This window comes from Chrysemys picta, chromosome 3 (genome assembly GCF_011386835.1).
Source record: "Chrysemys picta bellii isolate R12L10 chromosome 3, ASM1138683v2, whole genome shotgun sequence".
Classification (NCBI taxonomy): Eukaryota; Metazoa; Chordata; order Testudines; family Emydidae; genus Chrysemys; species Chrysemys picta.
Window position 1 is genome coordinate 157,465,985 of NC_088793.1, and position 19,740 is coordinate 157,485,724.

A 19,740-nucleotide genomic window follows, 5' to 3' on the forward strand; every position below is an offset into this window, starting at 1 on the left:
TAGTATTACTGAAGAAACTCTTATTTTAGCGAAAAACAGGACTGAAGAGAACCCCGTTATGTGTACGAACGAGACAAAAGCGGCAGCCAGAATGTTTGTGGAGATTTTATTTATTTATTGGGGGTGGGAGAAGGGAGTGTAGGTTCATTCCTTGTCTCGTCTATTCATATGACGTTTCTTTATCAGTCCTTGGGCTAACTTTTTGTTTCTCCCAGGATTATACTCTCCTTAGGTTTGTTGTTATGAATCTACTGTTCCATTGCAAAATCTTATATATGTATTTTTTTTTAATCCAGAAAAAAAACAGAAAAAAGTCTGATGTATTTTACGCACCTGCATGAGAAGAGTGGCAGGCGGGTCCGAATCAACCCAAAGCCATGTGGTCAATTCTGCTGTTGTGAAATCAGAGGATGTGAAAGGGTAAGGGATAGTTTCTATCACTGAGTTATTAGCCAGAACAAATGGAAATCTGCAACAAAAAAATTGCAAAGCTTACAGACAGCTTCCTGATTTATGCAAAGAATTTAGCATCCTTTTCGTTGCATGTTTCAATTTCTGCAACATCCTTCCTGGCAAGTGGCAACTAGAATTGCCAAGAACATTTGAAGTGTGGTCTTGCTCGTACCTTACTATAGTTCAAGAAAAACTTCCTGTTTTTATTCCACACCACAATGTGAATTGTAATCCATGGAATGGGAGGAGGGACTGCAGTTTGTGGAGCTTGTGTTTGATGAATGTATGAGCCATTTGGTATTGATATGTAACAGGAATCAATTTTCCAACAGGTAGATGCTATAGATTACTATACCCAAGTGACAAATAAGCTTCTGGATGAGTACTTGAAAGAGGAACAAACTGTTCATGATAGCCCACTGGGAATGGCTTTCGTAACATTCCAGGAGAAATCCATGGCAACGTAGTAAGTTTTGTGTAGTGTGTCTTTTTGTTTTGTGAACACCATAGTCATGACTGAGCAAGCCCCTTCTTGTCTATCTTATACACCTAGGTCAGTTTCTCTTTCTTCACCCACTTTCTCAATTTGGTTAATTTTGCTCGCTTGTATGCTTTCCCAGAGATGCACATAGTCCCCAGACTTTGAATTAGAAATCAGAGTAGCAAGGAACTGGATGGGTCTGGGACTTTATGGGATAAAGAGCCTTTCAGTTCTAGTCTGGATTCAAATCTAAGTGCATCTTGGACTAGGTGAATAGGTGGCTTATGGGAAATGAGTTACTGATCTCCGTTCATTTTCTAGTGAGCAGATGACCCAATCACCAAACCTCCATCACAGTGGTGCAAACTAGCACCCTTGTTAGTAGTTTCAACAAAGGAGAAGTCAGCAATTGAATTGGCCATAGATGCCAAACTATTCTGTCTTTTGTAGGTACACCGTCCATACTAGGGGGTGGAACATTGGCAGGGTAGCATGGCGATTTTTGTGCTGGCTGTCTTACATCTGTTCTGTGGATAAACAGGACTTCAGTGAACTTTGCACCGATTTGGGGTGCTAAAGTATATATTTGTGTGTGTCCAAATGTACATACATAGCAACTTTGCTTTCTTTTTAGTTATTAATATTCAGATTTCTGGGATGATGAATAGGGCTCTCTGAATTGAGTTTAAAGATACAGAAATGTACAATGGCCGGTGTTGGGCAGAAGGCTGAATATGATACTATTAGGTAATGATGTTACTACTAACTGTGATGAAAGGATAGAGGGTTACTTGACACAACTTCATGTTCTTTCAAAATCCCTTCTGTTTGCAGCACACTGCTCAACCCTCACAGTTCAGCTCTGCAACTTGCATTTTCTAACTCAATCTATGCTTGACATTTACTATAGCTATAGATATTTATCGACCTGAACCTGGAAGTTGCTAAGCACCCTCAGCTCCCATTGAGTTCAGGGGAAGTGATCACGCTCAGCATTGCTAAATTGGGTTATTGGTAGGTATAATTAACTTAGTCCCATTGTTCTTAGTGGGCTATCAGCTGTCTGTCTATCTCTTATTAACAGGATCACAAAGAGGATTAAGGAAGGAGATCAAGGTCTTTATTTTATAAAAATGTGGTTCCTATAGGACAACAGATCATTCTCTGTGGGCCCCTCAGCTTTGTCATACATATGCCCCCTTTTGTCAAAATATCCATAATCTCTTGACTTTCAGGGCATGCTGTAAAGCTGGTCTTGAATGTGGGTTTGAAGAGGTGTAGGATGTGGAATTTCTTGTGGGAATTTGAGGTGTCAGGGAGGTTGTACTTGAATTTCTGATTAGCACGACCAAGAGGAACTGAAAAAGATGTTGCAGTCTGTTTGGTGGTTTCATTTAGTTTTGGGTCGATGCAATGGACTTTTTCTTCTGGAACCTGGGTTATACTATACGTGAATAAAAGTTCCACATCAAATGACCAGGCAGTTGAGTACCAATGGCAGTCTCTGCTCCAGAGAAAACAGTAGTGGAATAACAAAGGGCATCACATACTGAGGATAAGTATCAGGGGGTAGCCGTGTTAGTCTGTATCTACAAAAACAACAAGGAGTCTGGTGGCACCTTAAAGACTAACAGATTTATTTGAGCATAAGCTTTCGTGGGTAAAAACTTCACTTCTTCGGATGCATTTTTCCTATGCATCCGAAGAAGTGAGGTTTTTACCCACGAAAGTTTATGCCCAAATAAATCTTAGTCTTTAAGGTGCCACCAGACTCCTTGTTGATACTGAGGATACTAACTTTTATTTCAGATGTTGCTTGCATTGTTAAAACAAGTACAAGAGCAGTCACTAATTAAATATCTTCTGCTGCAGGATGTGGAATTTTTATGGCAATACTATTATTGCAGTAAGGAAAAAAATCCCTCTTTCCCTGGTTGATATTTGTATGTGTTGCCCTGTATCCTTTTATGTAAATGAAGAATAGTCATGATTATATTCACAAACTTCAGAGAGGCACACCATTTAAATATAATGCATACCCCTGCCATGCTTACATATCAAAACTCATCTGGAACGGGGTTTTTTAACAATAAAACTAACAGTCATACCTTTTGAAATTTGTGCCTAAGACTATTAAAAATAAATTATTGGAGATATCCTATCTCCTAGAACTGGAAGGGACCTTGAAAGGTCATTGAGTCCAGCCCCCTGCCTTCACTACCAGGACCAAGTACTGATTTTGCCCCAGATCCCTAAGTGGCCCCCTCAAGGATTAAACTCACAACTCTGGGTTTAGCAGGCCAATGCTCAAACCACTGAGCTATCCCTCCCCCCATTGCATTTGGGAAGGTTATAAGTGCTCTGCTTGTGGCCATAATTGGATTGGGTGTGAATGCACCAAATGTCAATTAAATAATAACTCTAGAAGATATAATCAAGTCTTAAGTTTACACTTTGGGAAGGGGAAGAAGGGGTTTCAGGCAGTGAGAATAATCAGCATAGTAAAAACATGCTCAAAAGTGCTATTCTAAACTGGTGGCTGATGTTGGTTTCAGTATCATCCGTAAGAACAGACACATTCACTGCTGTGTAATTACCGGCCTGTAGAGCTTTTATATTTATTATATTAATCATCACAAACTCTACTTTCATGATAGTGCTGTGCAGCTCAAAGCAAGACTGCTTAGGTGTCCATAAACTGTGATCGAGCTTGGGTGATTGTTTAAATGATGACTATTATAATGTCACACATGCATATGGTGAAGTCCAAAATACTGTCTCAAGAGGGTGTGATAAAAGCTTTTCCCTTTATTGGCAATCTCCCTGCTTAAACGTGTGACATTTCCAGCTGCAAAGCTACATTGTTGTTTCTTTATTGCAGTATTCTGAAAGACTTCAATGCCTGCAAATGCCAGAGTTTTAAATGTAAAGGGGAACCTCAGCCATCAGCCTACAGCAAAGAACTCTGCATTTCAAACTGGAATGTTACATATGCCACCTATCCAGAGAATATTTGTTGGTAAATTCTTGATCACTTTACATCAATTTATAATCCAGAATATAAATTTGGAGTTGGAGGTTCTCCTCAGAAGAAAATTATTTTTTGCCCAGATACTGAGAGTTTGAACCATTGTCACATTGAACACTTGTGGACTAGTAGATTGAACACAAGACTGTGAGTCGGGATATCTGGGTCCTGTTGCCACCTCTACCACTGAAATGCTTAGTTGACATTGGGCAAGTCACTCATGGCCTGATATTTTTCAGAGGTTGTGGGTACCCGTATCTCCTATTGACTTCAGGGACAATTGAAATGAATGGGAACTGTGGTTGCTCAGCACCTCTGAAAATCATCCCCTTAACACCTGTGCCTCAGCTTTTTCATCTGCAAAATGGGGATAATGCATACCTATTTTTGTGAGATGTATGGATGAAAAAGCCCTATATTAGTGCTAAGTATTATAAAAATATCTGACTTCTAGTATTAGCTGCCACATTATAGCAATAGCTAAACCCACTGTATAATGAAACATTCTTTTAAATCTTATTGCTGTAACAGTAAATTTCCCAGCCATTATGTGCCACTTGGGGGGAAAGTTTTTGAAAATAAGCAAATGATGTTGAATTGCTTTTTTCTCCCTTCCTGTCACAAAAGCTAGAGGGGTGCACCAAAGATTATTGAAATCTTTCCAGTTACCTTGCAAGTGGCTTGCATGTGATGTAGCCTTACTCATAATGCAGGTTACAGATTTTTTCACGGAGGTCATGGAATCCGTGACTTCCAGTGACCTCTGTGAATTCAGCCCCAGTTCCTGGCTGCCGTGGGTGGCAGGGTGGTACCCCTGAGCTCCTGGCCACCGTGGACGGCGGGGCTGCAGTTCAGGGGCAGCAGCGGGGGTCCCCCTGGAGCTCCCGGCCGTTGCAGGCAGCAGGAGAACCCCAGAGCTGCCCAGCCTCTGCAGGCGGTGTGGGGACCCTGCAGCTGAGCTCCCCATTTTGTCATGGATATTTTTAGTAAAAGTCCCATACTGGTCACGGGCTTCCCTGAATTTTTCTTTATTGCCCGTCACCGGTCTGTGACTTTTACTAAAAATATCCATGACAAAATCTTAGCCTTAATTATGAGACACTGACTTTTTGGGTGTGACCTTCCTCACTGTCCACCACAAAATCACAGGGAGTTTTCGATAACACATTTATTCATAATACTGTAGAAGTGTTGAGCCATGATTTATTGCAAAATATCCTTATTAAATACCAGTAATCTGCTCCCTTTTAACTTGTGATTCTTTTCAATGTTTGAATCATCTTTAATGTCGGAGCATCCATTTAAAAATGCAGTGTTGTTCCATCTGACTTCTGGTACTCCAGAAGTTTATTTTCTCCATAACTGCAATTCTACCATCAGGTTAAAATACAGAATCTAGCTTCTTATAATTTAACAGTGTGGTTTGTACCTTTATATTTGCAACCATGGTACCTTGAGATGTGAATTACACAGTTCTGGTAAGCTGCAATGAGCGGGGTTAGGTTTAATCAGTACTTGGATTGGAGACCCCCAAGGAATACCTCAGTACTGCAGATAGTTACACTAACAGCTAAGTAGGTGACATTCTTCCCTCTGAGTTGGCAGTGGTGATGTTGGTGGGGAAGCACTCGCATAGCTAGGGCCCTACAAAATTCACAGCCATGAAATCTGGTCTCCCTCACTGAAGTAAGTGTGTGTGTGTGTGTGTGTGTGTACGCTTTTACCCTATATTATACAGATTTCATGGGAGAGACCAGTGTTTCTCAAATTGGGGATCCTGACCCAAAAGGGAGTTGCATGGGGGTTGCAAGGTTATTTTAGGAGGGTTGCGGTATTGTCACCCTTACTTCTGTGCTGCCTTCAGGGCTGGGTGGCTGGAGAGCAGCAGCTGTTGGCCTGGTGCCCAGCCCTGAAGGCAGCACCCCACCAGGAGCAGCCCAGAAGTAAGGGTGGTAGTACCATACGATGCCACCCTTATTTCTGCACTGCTGCCTTCAGAGCTGGGCGGCTGGAGGGAGGCAGCTGCTGACTGAGGGCCCGGCTCTACAGGCAGCAGCGCAGAAGTAAGGGTGGCAATACCGTACCGTGCCATCCTCACTTCTGGGCTGCCGCTGCTGGCAGCGGCTCTGCCTTCAGAGCTGGGCTCCCAGCCAGCAGCCACCATCCTCCAGCTGCCCAGCGCCGCCACCAGCAGCAGTGCAGAAGTACGGGTAGCAGTACCGTGACCCCTCCACCCCCCCCCCCCAAACTCCTTTTTGGGTCAGGAAAAATTTCAGATTTAAATAGCAGAAATCGTGAAATTTACTATTTTAAAAATCCTTTGACCATGAAATTGACCAAAATGGACCCTGAATTCGGTAGGGCCTTACACCAGAGGTGAAAGTAAGCTGGTCTGGTCCGGCGTATCGGCCTGGACAGGCTTCTCCAGCGGTGATTTAAAGGGCCCAGGGCTCCAGCCGCTGCGGGGAGCCCCGGGCCCTTTAAATCGCCACCCGAGCCCTGCTGCCCCGGAAAAAAGGGCTACTGTTTTTCCTTCCCACCTCCATTCGTCCACCACATTACCAATTATGTTTCTTTAACACTTTAGGCTTTTCTTAGCTGATGCCAGGTCTGCTTTTCTGTTGTTTAAAATACCAACATCAGTCAAACTACAAAAGCTATATCTTATGGCAAGGAAAGAAATGACATTTGGAGAGACAGTAGGGCAAGAATGGATTTTACTCTTCGTTGGTGTTCATGCTATAAAATAGAAAAATGTAGGACATTTAAGACCTTACCAATTATATACTTAGTTGGTTATATGGCCCCCATCACCATAGCAGCTGAGCACCTTAAAGACACTTAGACCTCGCTATTGGTATTTGACTAGTGGTCCCACTGGGCCTACTGTTTAGACTTCCGTTGAAAACTCAGCAATACTTCAAACATGAATATCTCATTTATTGTCTTCAGCTAGATGTTCTGTTGCAAATTGCTGTAAGGATCAGTTCCTTACAGCAATATCAATTTGGTTAAATAAAACGTGGAGAAAATTCAGTCTATTAGCGCCCCCCCCCCCCCCCCCCAATCAGAGCCCAAACTGGAAAAAGTTTTTAATTTGGGTTCATTTTATTGATTACATAGGGGTAAAAAATGACTCTCTAGCAGTCCAGCCCATGCAATTATGCTAATTTTTTATTTTGTAATTAATAACTAATGGCAATTTGGGCTTCATTAGTGAATTTCTGTTTTTTTTGTATTGCTTTCTAGTTATGAAAAACCCAGTTTAAAAAAAAAAAATCACCTGTCACTTGACAGTATATCTGTGTACCCACAAAACACTTGCTGATTGTTTTCTGTTCTGTCCTTTTGCTTAACAGGAATAATTTTTCAGTGCGTGGGCTAAGATGGTGGTTTAGATGGTTTTGCATTAATTTGCTCCTTTTTATTGTGCTGTTTTTTCTGACTACTCCTTCCATAATCATCTCCACCATGGACAAGTTCAATGTCACCAAACCTATTCGTTACCTTAATGTGAGTATCACTTGTTTTTGAGTTTTTTAATACACCAATTTACACCAGCTGAGGATCATCCATGCCTATGTGTTAGTCAATCTCAACCAGTTCAAATCCCCAGCAAGGGCTGAAACTGATGCCGATTTTTAAAAAATAAATTCAAAATGATGTCCTCATAATTTGGATTTTTTTTTTGTTTCTTGATAAGGATTAGCCTGAAATCAGTTCATTTGAGACTTTCTGTGATCATACATTTTTATTTTATGTGAACAATTAAAATGTATCTTAAACTATATAACTTTAAATATAGTAACTTGAAGCAAAAAACAGAACCTCCAATCCAAACTCCTTTTAAAGTTTAGAATTATATGTGTGTGGGGATTACAACTCAGATCTGAAACTCTAAAATAAAACTTCATTCTTACATTTTGGTTCAAGTTGGATCCAAAACCAGGAAGATATCTACATCTGGTTCCTGTTCAGTTCCAGCTGAAATTTCACACAAACTGAGATTTCAGTATCTTGGAATCTAACCTCAAACCCTAGTTCTGGTTTTTGCCTTGTACCAAAAACTCTGAATGATTAACTGAACCCTAATCTGCATCGGAACATAGTTTCCTCTGTCCAACTCCAATATAAATGGGTTGTTTACCTATAAAAGCTAATTTCTGCAGCATCTATTCTTCAGCCACAATAGTATTAGAATATTATACCTGTCTTTACTTTTTATTTATTTTTTTTAGACTCCTATCATTAGTCAGTTCTTCCCAACGCTCCTCCTGTGGTCCTTTTCAGCTCTGTTACCAACAATTGTGTACTACTCCACACTATTCGAATCCCACTGGACAAAGTAAGCAATCGATTTCCCTCTCTTTTTAATCTTGTCCCATAAACTGAGTCACTGGGAAAACTGGAGAAAATGGGTAAACTTCATAAAAATTATAGCTGGAAAAGACCTATTAAGCCCCATCTAGACCATTCCTTGCCCAGTACCGGGAAGTCTATCCTCTGTCGAGAGCTTTATCCATTGGCAGATTATTCCACAGTCTAATAGGTCTTCTTGATAAACACTCAAGGAATTTTCCCTGTTTCGTAGTAGATCCAGTGAATAGTATCCAGCCTTGTCTTGGGTTTTTTTGTTGGTTTTTTTTTTTTTGTCCCCTGTGTGGCAGCCCCCCCCCCCCCCTTTTTTTGTTTTGTTTTTGTTTTTGTTTGGCCAGGCCTCTATTTAACAGAGAAACTTTGTGCTTGACTGACAGAATCTCTGTCATTCAGAAGCAAACTCTCCATACAGCTCGTTTGGACCTCTGACTACACACACTGGTGATCTGTCACAGACTAATCTGAATTACAAAAATACTACCTTCCCCTATGTCTGTATGTGAAAAATCATCCTTACTGAGTGTCACGTACATTTGTCTTAAAGTAGCGTTCTCGGGGACATGGACGTAGAACACTAAGATTACACTAATGGACTGCAGTGGTTCTAAGGGAAATGCAGGGTTCTTGCTTTTGATAGATGGAGCTCTAATGGACATACCTGGGGTTTGGCCCACCAGATTTCTTGAAATACTTCCACCTGAGGCTTGTCGTGGATAGGAGCCAAATTAACAATCTCTTGTTCTGCCTTTGCCCATAACATTTGTAACTGATGTTTTTTAGATAAAAACCATTTTGTCTCAGAAGAGATGACACCAACAGTGTTAGTCAAGCAGCCCATCTGAATCTGTGTTTCTTTTTGGCACACTGCCCTAGTGAAACTGGCTCAATGCTGTCTGAAAGACGAGATTGAATATGAGCAACCAAGAGGCTCTGAGCATCACATGTGTTTGGAGACTAGCCTTGAATATCCAGATGACAGGTGTCTCAAGTCTACATGCCTGTGGTGGGGGCCTGTGGTATCACTAATCCAGCTATGATCAGGATTAATGATCAGAAACAACGTCCATTTCTCCATAAAGAGAGACACGGGCCTGCTTGGCTCAGGTTTATAGATACACTGGTGGCCCTTAGACACTCTTGTCTCCAGGGTGGATAAAAATCAATGATTTTTTTTTAAAAAATCCGATTTTTTAAAAATTTAAATCTGAGTGTTTTAATAAAAGGTTTTTTCCTCAAAAAGCAATCTAAAGATAGTTTTACTTAAGCTACGTTATAGCTCAAAGATATCTCATCATGGAATAGGGATTATAAATTCTAATTCTGTAGTATGAGACAATATATTCGTGTAATATTTAAGAAAAGTTTTGTAAATGAGTTCCAATAATATATGGATTAGGGACCCAATTTTATGGGGTTCCACAGGCTTCATATAGATTTAGGTTAATATTTCTATCTACCCAATGGGACTCAGTGCTCAGTCTAGAAGATACCATCAGAGATGCTTAGTTTTGCAGTTCTCAAACTGTGGATTTGTCTCTCCAAAAGTAACATGCTTGTTAACAGCAAAAATGTTTTAAAACAAATAAATAAATATACAGAGGTGAGAAATAAGACCTCAACCCTATTGTCCCTCTGCAAATTTGTGTACACGGAATCAATCCCTTACCTCTCTAAAAGTGCAAAGTTTCAAAAAGTTCAATGAATAGAAGATTGTTGGGGGCAGAATAGATCTGGACAAGGAGAAGAAGTCTGGAGTTAAATGTGAGACGCGAGGGACAAATGCTTGTTTTGTTAAAATATTATGTTTGCTGTTGAAGAAAAAAATCCAGACTACTTAATGTTGTTGTTGTTGTTTTAGTTAAATAAAACAATTAAATATCTGTCTGGTGATGTTTTCCTCCTAATACAGCATGGCAAGAAAATCCTCCAAATACTAATGATTAACCTGTTGAATTGGAGATAGATCACCTCCCACTGACTTCATAAATATCTGCTTCAATTACCTTTGGTAAATGAAATAACCAAACAATCATTCATTTTCTGATATAGCTGTAAAACTCATCTGAAAAGTTTTCAAAATAAATCACTGTTTAAAAATGTAGCATTTGTACCTTCTAAAAATGAAACCTACATCTATCTCTGAGTTGTGAAGAATATGCATTAAGGTTATAATAGCCAACAAGAATGCACTTTTATGTAGAAAACCATGATTAAATAGAGTTTTCCTGACTAGTGATTTAAATCATAATTGAAATCAATTTGATTTAAATTAAATCCACCCTGCTTCTCTCAGTGAAGGGCACTCAGTCCTCTCACAGCAGCTAACATTTTACAGCCAAGGTCCTTCAGGAGTAGTAGTATATTCCATGTAAAGATATATTTATTGGAGGAGGGGAGGTGGAGACCTCACTTAGCTGAACTAAAAGTTGGGGGGAAATTCAAAAATAACTGACTTAGTTTGTGTTCAGAAAACATTATAGATTCCTCCACTTCTGACAGAAGAACTAGTGGAGTTGGAAGAGGATGAAAGCTTGTGTTTAGCAATAACAGTCTCTTACTCAATAACCTTTTCCTCTTTGGTAGGTCTGGAGAAAACAGAATAATGATGCATAAAGTGTACATTTTTTTGATCTTCATGGTGTTGATTTTGCCTTCCCTTGGTCTAACCAGGTATTCACCTTGTTCTTGTATCTTAAAGTTTGAATATTTTATAATATTTTATAATTGGAGTTTGTCTGCTTTGTTTTTGTAACCACCCCTCCTAGAGATGTATAGCTGTTTTTGTTTGTTTGTTTAATCTGTGTTTTGTAGTCATAATACCCTAAATTGCCTTTCATGTGGGGATCTCAAAGCACTGACAAGCACGTAAGGAATTAGGCCTCACAAATCCCGTGAGGTTGGAAAGTATTTCCAGCTGCTTTCTGTAGATAAGTAATATAAGGCATTGAGAGATTAAATGGCTACGGCACTGAGGGTCACATAGAAAGTCAGAGGCAGAGCCAGGAACCCAGACCTCCTGACTCCCACTCTTGTGCTTTAGCCACAAAATTATCCTTTTCGTTCCCCACCTTCTTTGCTCCTGTAACACCCATCTGGCTGTCTCCCTGGGGTGAATGGCTGCCTTCAGCACGCTGTCTGCTGAAGATGAAACAGAAACATGAGCATTAAATGAAACACTTCCATTTTATTGGATTCCCACCTTTGACCGAACAGTGTTCAGTCATTACAGTAGGCTAGAGTAAACTGCAGTTTATACAGTTAAAACTCCCTCCATTTTAGAAGAGCGAGGTTGGTTGGTTTTGTTTGTCACCACTGTGTTGAACTATGGAGAGTGAATTATATTAATTAACTATCTTTCTTCTAGTCTTGATTTTTTCTTCCGCTGGCTGTTTGACAGAGAGTCGGCTGAATCTGCAGTCAGGTTGGAGTAAGTATTAGCTACCCTCTGATATTTCACTGTAGTCTTTTTGCCAACTAACCTTTTTTAGTGCATAATGAATGTGCATCATTATGGATGCCCTATACTATAACGTGGGGATTCAGAATGAATGGTGGGATGTGAACTCCTTCTAGGTTATTAGGAAGAGTCATCGATCCAAGCCCCTTTGTGCTGGGCACTGTAGAGAAACACATAACAAAGAGATGGTCCCTGCCCCGAGAAGCTTACAGTCGAAGTATAAGACAGAAGATGGATGCAACAAACAGATGGGGGCAGGGAGAGAGCACAGTGAGACAGTATGTTGAAGGTTGTGCCATATCATTGGAACAGGAATCTTCCCAAGAACCGCACTAAGATCTTGTTGTTACAGAAATTGATTTAGAAGAGGAGAAAAAATCTTCATGTTGTTGTCTGGCATAGTGGTATCGAAGATCAACATTTGCAGATGTTGGGCAGCGGCTGTTTTTTGTTCTGTTTTTTGTACAGCATCTAGCACAATGGGATCCTGGTCAATGACTAGGGCTCCTAGGCACGATCGCAAAACAAATATTTAAGGCGTCTCTGCTGAAAGAAACCACTAGTGTAGCATCTTGCCGCCAACAGTGACTTGAGGTATCAAATGACTCCCTCATCCAACATAAGCCACCTATCAGATTGTACTGTATATTCTTTTCAAATTAGTTTAACTTCAGATGCTGTTTATATTCTTGTGGATCCATGTTTGATGGCATCCTACAAAATATGCCCTTACTACTGCATGTAGAGAATTCAGCAGTAGGCACTTGTAATTAAACCACTGCATCAAAGATTTTGCAACCATCTTTTGTAAAGCTTTGCAGTGTTTGTTCTGAAGAGGAGCTATTTCCAAATGTAACCTGTCCCCATTGCAAACCCTCTGCCTTCTAATCACTGACTCGGTTTCCTTGTAGATGTGTCTTCTTGCCTGACCAGGGAGCCTTCTTTGTGAACTACGTGATTGCCTCGGCTTTCATTGGCAACGGGATGGAGCTCCTGCGCTTGCCTGGCCTCATCCTCTACACCATACGCATGATAATGGCCAAGTCCCCTGCTGAGAGGAAAAACATTAAACAGGTATAAGAGCTTCTCTCAATAGCATGGGGGCAATAAAATCCTAAGCAGCCTATCAGAAACTACAATCCTTACATAAGAACAGTATGTGCCCTCTTCCTTCACAGCTGCTAACTATCATCTGTGATCATTCCTTGTGGCCTTTCTTTTGCTCAAACTAACAGGTACATGTCCCCTCCCTGAGCAGCACAGTGTGGATATGTAGGAGACTGTACAGTTTGAGCCCATGCCTGATTAAAACAAGCCATTCAGGGCCCATTCGTCCTTACTTGGGGCCTGAAAATCAGGTCCTCCGTCTCCACACCACCTCAAAATGAGAACTTTAATTAGGGAGTTGGCAAGCAGGCTTAGTTTAAGCCCACCCTTAACCACCACTTTATTCCCCTCTTTCCTCAAAACTTCATATGAAATTGATCTCTTTGTAGGTTTGAAAAAAGTTGGCTCATTAGCTTTCACTTCTGTTAATCTCTGCTGTGCTCTGAGGGTGTGAGAGAGGCTCTCTGGACTAGGATTCCAGCCTGAGAGGTTCAGCTGACGCTCAAACACTTGGGATATTTATCAAGCCAAACTGCAACCTCTGAACCTCTAGAGCTCTGCCTGCTCTGAAAGCCAACGCACCCAGCACCACAGAGGTTAAACTATAATCGCTATAGAGATCAAAGTTCTGGCAGCACGGGCACAATCATGTTTTGCCCTGTGGTTGGGCATAGCTTTTCCCCAGAGCTGAATTTGAGGAGGAGACTGAAAACAGACTCCTTGGGGAATTCTCTTGACAGAAATATCAGTTTGCTGCAAGCGTGCTCTGTGTAAGCTTTCAACTTCTTTCTCTCATATCCTGGGATTAATGTGGCTACAACACTGCATACAACAATGTTGAAAGCATGTAATTAATTTACATACCACTTGTGCATCTGTAACTAGTTTGCTTGGGTGTCTCAAAAAACCAACACCACATCCCTCTGTTGTGAGGCGAGAATAAGGAAGTGGCAAACTGAATTGTTCCCTTTTTGAATCTAGTTTAATCCTTGGAAAGCTAACATTTGTGTTTGTTTTTTCCCTAGCATCAAGCATTTGAGTATGAGTTTGGAGCAATGTATGCCTGGATGTTGTGTGTATTCACTGTCATCATGGCCTATAGCATTACATGCCCCATTATTGTCCCATTTGGTAAGTTTGCCAATGAGTTGTGTGCACAGAGCAGGGAAGGGGGGAGAGGTTTGGTCTGAGCACATGACCAGGAGACTGGAATTCCTGAGTTCTTATCTCAGCTCTGATAGTGACTTTCTGTGTCCTTGGACCAAAACACACATCTGCTGTGTCGTGAAAAATAGGGCAATACGCAACCTCACAATGTGGCGTGGGGGTGAATTAATGTCTGTACAGTGTTTGGAAGCTGAAAAGCACTACGGTATATGATGATAATTCTATTTCTGTAGCTTGAGGAATATATTAACTCTGACTTCTGTATAGCTTTAACAATTAAGGATGGAATTTTCAATTGAAAAGGTTTAGTACCATGCTTTCCAACCATATTAGCATTTCATTTCTGCTTTCCTCTGTGCTCTCAGAGAGGATGTCTACATGTGACTTTCAGCCAAAGAGGTTCTGCAAAGTAGCCAAACTTTCAATGGGACTTTTGTTGCTAAATCCCTTAGGCACTTCTGAAAATCTCACCCCCGAGTTCCATCAAAACAGATAAAATACAACATAAAAATAAACATGGTGCAAACCAGATCACAGTCATGCCTTCTGGCCCTGGTATCTATGAATGTTTTTATGTCCTAGGTGAATAATCAAAGAAAAAAGGGCTAGATGGAATCCTGAATGCTGATAGGAACAGAACAAATATACAGCTGCACAAACATGTCATTACTCTAGGTCATAGATTAACATAAAAGTAAAGCTATTTTCTCAGGGGAAAGTTTGTGAACTAAACTTCGTATCTATTAAATGGCAGTGGGAAACATGTAAGATCTGGCCTAAACCCACAAAAATAGATTTAAGACCATTTTCTCTCTCTCAATTCTCTGTGCTCCATATTGTAAAGACAGTGCTGCAATTCCTAGCTGCCACTGGAACTTGGAACATCTTGGCTTTTATAGGGACACAGTTGACTTGAAATAGTCATTTACAAAAATTAAAAGTAGTTTTAGGAATCACATGTCTGGGTCGCCTTACCAATTTGTGATTTTTTATATTCACAGTTTTCAGTAACCTGTCTCTATCCTCTTCTTCAGGTTTAATATATATACTGCTGAAGCATATGGTTGATCGCCACAATCTTTACTATGCATTTCTCCCTGCTAAACTGGAGAAGAAGATCCACTTTGCAGCTGTGAATCAGGCCCTTACAGCTCCGATCCTCTGTCTGTTTTGGCTCTATTTTTTTTCATTTTTGCGACTAGGTAAGGGTTATCTGTCCGTGATAAGCTTGTAATATTGCTCTATGATCTTGTGGTTAAAGCAGAGGGACCGGGATTCTGCTCCCAGCTCTGTCACTAAGTTGTCTAAAGTCATGTGGGAAGCTTCTTAACGTCTCTGAGTTGTGCATTTTTAAGACAGGGATAATAATCCTTACCTGCATCATGGGGATATTGCAAGGCTTACCGTCTTCACAGTACACCTCTACCCCGATATAATGCCACCCAATATAACATGAATTCGGATATAACGCGGTAAAGCAGTGCTCCGGGGTGGGGGGCGGGGCTGCGCACTCCGGTGGATCAAAGCAAGTTCAATATAACACGGTTTCACCTATAACGCGGTAAGATTTTTTTGGCTCCCAAGGACAGCGTTATATCGAGGTAGAGGTGTACTTTGAGATCATCTAACAGGAGCTAATAGGGGAGGGCAAAGTAGACAAACACCTGTCAAGAATGGTCTGGATAATACTTAGTCCTGAGTGCGGGGGATTGGACTAGATGACCTCTCGAGGTCCCTTCCTGTCCTATGATTCTATTACATTTAACTTTTAAGCTGTTAGTTGACACATTCTCTCACTGATCCCCACTCACATTAGCCTCAAATTAGAAATGTTCATTGTGTCACAAACGTGCTGTATTAACAGAGGTGCTGGGGGAAGTTGGTGGCTTGACCTTTGGGCACCCAGAACAGTATGGGAGGTTGTTTGGGGGTTTTGTTACGCATGATGCACTTGAGGCTTTTGGTGCTGTGAAGGAGATTCAGCATCTTTTTTCTTCCCCCAGCTTTTCCCTTTGGGTTGGGGATGGAGGTGACGTTTTAAACCTAGAGCCTAATTAATAATTTATTTGTACTGTTCATTAAAGATATGTTCAGGATAGTCCATAAATGCCTCAGTCTAGCTGGAAAATACTGAGATTCCATTCCCTTGACATAACCACTTATGACACTGTAATTACTGTTAAAGTATTGTATGATCTAGTAGGGCCAGTATCCTGCTTCTAGCAAAGGCCTATTCCTGATGTTTCAGAGGAAGGCAAATGCCCACGATATGCACTGGCTAATAGTTAAAAATATATGATTGTTTTGTTTTGCAACTAGGAAGCTAAATGCTGATGAATCAAATTGTCCTTGGTGTGATGATCTGCCCTGCCATGCTGGATACCTCCGTTTGATCCTGTTTGTTGACTTAGGATAGCACCCACTGGGAGCTAAGCACTTCCTTAGAAGGATGGTCCCTGCTCCAGTCAGCTCACATTCTTAGTCTTGGAGTTTTGGTCTCTAGTGCAGCAGTGGCTTAGAGTGCAGTGACAGCAGCTCACATGGCTCAGGAGAGTGGTTTGTATCTCTCCACAACGGTTGCTGTGAATGCTCAGGTGGTATTGACGGGCACTGAAAGCAGCTTTGTCTGTTACCCTGAGGATGATGCCTGAAATATGGGGCTTCTGAGGATGGGGGAGAGAAAACCGGGGAAAGTCTTATAGGTTAAGACGTGGACTTGGAGAGCTCCTCTATATAAGGGTCAGGAAAAGATCCTTCTATTGTGCTGTATGTAATGAGCAGGTCATGAAATGAGTGTGTCCCGCACGGTGCTTTGTTAGCTATTTTTTTTTCCTCTGTAGGGTTTTTTTTTCTGTTTTGTTCCATTCTCCAGAGAGTGAGCGCTCTTTTCAGATAAGCTATTTTGTGATCAGTGTGATTTGTTTTTGTTGCTTTTACCTACTTGAACCAGTGATGGATACATTCAATTTTGTATTCTGTTTGTTTGCTTTTAAGGTTTTAAAGCTCCCACGACCCTCTTTACGTTCCTAGTTGTCAGCATCACAATTCTCGTTTGTTTAGCTTATACTTGTTTTGTCTGCTTCAAGTACCTGAGCCCACTGAATTACAAGGTAAACTCATATTGAATGTATTGGGGAAATAACCACCAGCATTAGCACTATGCTTGGTACTGCACAAACTAGTCCCAGGGAAACACATTGCAAAATTCATGTTTACTTAAGTAGGAGCAGGATCTAGCCACAAGGGTTCAGTCCTCCAAGATGGTGAAAACATGCTGCTGAATAAAGAGGCAGATTGTTTTGCGCACAAGGGGAGGGAGGGAGGGAGGCGTTCCAAGCATGAAGAGCAGTATGGGAGGCAGGTACGAAGTGGGAGGCTTTGGAGGAGCACAGGCAGCAGCCGAGGTTTCAGTGTAATATATAATGGGACATTGTACTAAATCTGTTTACTAATAACCTGATGTTTATGATCGATTCCATGTAACTGGTTGATTTACTAGTTTAATACTTCATCCTTACTGTCTTTATATAGATAGAAGAATTGCCAAGTGGAAGAGGAAGTGACACTGATGCAGACACAGCTCCAAGATCTGCTGTAAGCCCTCAGCAAAAAGTATTTTTTACTCTTTCAAGGAAAACAAACTCCCTACACAAGCCCTTTTCTGGGCAGTGTCAGAGATTGCTAGTCTGAATGGTGTCAGGGCAGGTATTATCTGACTTCAGGGTCAGATGATCAGAACAATGCACTTACCTATTTGAAAGGGCTGCTCTAAAAATACCTTCTGACTTGAGCATGATAGGAATAGCAGAGAGATTTTAAATGCCCTTTACTTCCAATAGCTACATGTGTTGTGTTCTGATTAGCTGGGTCTCACACCAAACACTAGATGATTAGTTGCATTTGAATGCTGACTATGCAATCACACTGCTTGGAGATTACGCGAGGTGTGATATGGTCAGCAGAGCTTCAATGCCACATCAACAAAAAATGAACACAAGACTTTGATATTTGCACTGGGTTTTGAAATACTGTTTGGGTGAATACAGACACCTCAGTGTGCAAGAGCCCATGTGATATGCAGGCACACTTGAGTTTTGCACTAGGAAATTTATTTTGAGGGACAAAGGGCAATGTTAAGATGAAGGGGACAGAGTGGGGGGGGGGAACATGAAAGTAAAAAGGAGGAATTGTGGGGAAAGATTTTAAATAATAAATTTTATCCCAATATTTTAAAATTATACTAGAGACTTGGAGTTTTATTATTTAACGTTTGCAATTTCAGATGTATGTCCCACGGGTCCTGCTTAGCCATCCTACGGAAAGGACAGCACTGGCTCAGAAGGAGCAGAAGTCATATGGCACCATGGGTGCTGATGCACTGGCAGAAGACAGCATAACCTACTTTGGGGAGCCTGCAGAAACTGAAGAGGCATAGAAGTATTTCTGCTGATCTCCAGGACTAACACAAGGTGGTGCACTTGGTCCAGCCTTAATAGAACTGATCCCTCAAGCATTCTGTCAGCAGAAGAGGCACAGAAATAATTCAGCGTGTGATCTGCAGCTCTACTTGGAGATTAAAAAGCAGCCACCTTGGGACCGATTGTTTTACAGGCCATCTACACACATTGTGAAACAAGTGTGCTGAATGGTATGAAGGAGACAATCCTCAGGGACTACTACTTTGGGTTTACTGTTTAATCACTTGCTTTATGGAGAGATTTCACTCTTCACAGAGATAAAAGGTCACTGAAGCAAAGCAGCCCCACAATTTTAGGTGTCAATTTATTTGAAATGACTCCCCTTGAATTTTAACCAGCGCCAAGGATTTATTAACCACTTCGGATTGATAAATCCCGAAATTGTCAGTCTTGATGAAAACTTGCAAGCAAATACTACCCCTACTGGTGAGAGCCAGGAAAAAGGCTTGTGGTGTAGTGGTGTCTCCTCTCCCACCACTCCAAACCAGTCCACACGTTACTTTTCTGAAAGAGATGAGGGCCTTATTGTGCACTTTGATTGTGAATGTACCAAACCCAGAGGACTTTAGTGAATAAGGGATTGATCTGCTATAACTTTTATATATTTTTGCAGGGTGCATTAGTTACTTTCTGGTGACTATGTTAGGGGCCTTGCACAAGAAACATTCACCTGCCAACAATAAAGGATGTAAACATTTTATCTTTTTCTTTTTTTAATCTCTCTGGTTACAGTGACACATTTCTGCACTTCCCTGGTAAGTGCCAATCGTATGAACTGTAAGATGTTACACCGTTTTTAAATTATGTAGTAGGAGCCAATATATCCTAAAGCTACATTGTGTCAAAACGTAACTAAGCAATAATCACATAACAATAAAACACTGAGTTCAGCGAAATTCCAGAGCTGTCTTTGACTGTCTTTCTTTGCATATTTAAACACTCATGTGCCACCTCAGAGACCTACCACTATTGGGACACTAATAAGTGAGTGGACCTCTAGGGCCCAATCCTGCAACGTGCTAAGTGGCTGCCGAGAAAGTGAGTACCCTTGACACTCTGAGAATGAATCTTGATGATTTGTATAGAAAATCCTTTTGTTCTTGTTCTGAGTTTTCTACTTCTCTCCTTAAACTGTGAACTCCTCAGGCCAGGAGTGTTGTTTCTTGAATGTCTGAAAAATGACTGACGAATA

The 19,740-nt window shown here is 41.0% G+C and overlaps 1 protein-coding gene across 12 annotated transcripts in view; it reads left to right on the forward strand.

The window, feature by feature from the left end:
• Positions 1–19,444, forward strand: part of TMEM63A (transmembrane protein 63A) — a 39,492-nt gene extending 20,048 nt beyond the window's left edge. For 7 of the 12 annotated variants that reach the window (XM_005289575.5, XM_065590609.1, XM_065590610.1 and 4 more), the window contains 13 exons: positions 297–420; positions 786–919; positions 3,816–3,953; positions 7,322–7,475; positions 8,201–8,307; positions 10,923–11,009; positions 11,704–11,766; positions 12,708–12,870; positions 13,929–14,034; positions 15,105–15,272; positions 17,065–17,180; positions 17,602–17,664; positions 18,353–19,444. In XM_005289575.5, coding sequence (XP_005289632.1) covers positions 297–420; positions 786–919; positions 3,816–3,953; positions 7,322–7,475; positions 8,201–8,307; positions 10,923–11,009; positions 11,704–11,766; positions 12,708–12,870; positions 13,929–14,034; positions 15,105–15,272; positions 17,065–17,180; positions 17,602–17,664; positions 18,353–18,505 — 1,576 coding nt within the window. In that variant the 3' untranslated portion in view covers positions 18,506–19,444. Of the gene's footprint in view, positions 1–296; positions 421–785; positions 920–3,815; positions 3,954–7,321; positions 7,476–8,200; positions 8,308–10,922; positions 11,010–11,703; positions 11,767–12,707; positions 12,871–13,928; positions 14,035–15,104; positions 15,273–16,389; positions 17,181–17,601; positions 17,665–18,352 lie in introns of all 12 variants that reach the window. The other 5 variants (XR_010600195.1, XR_010600196.1, XR_010600197.1 and 2 more) reach the window with 3 other exon arrangements.
• Positions 19,445–19,740: the final 296 nt, after the last annotated feature.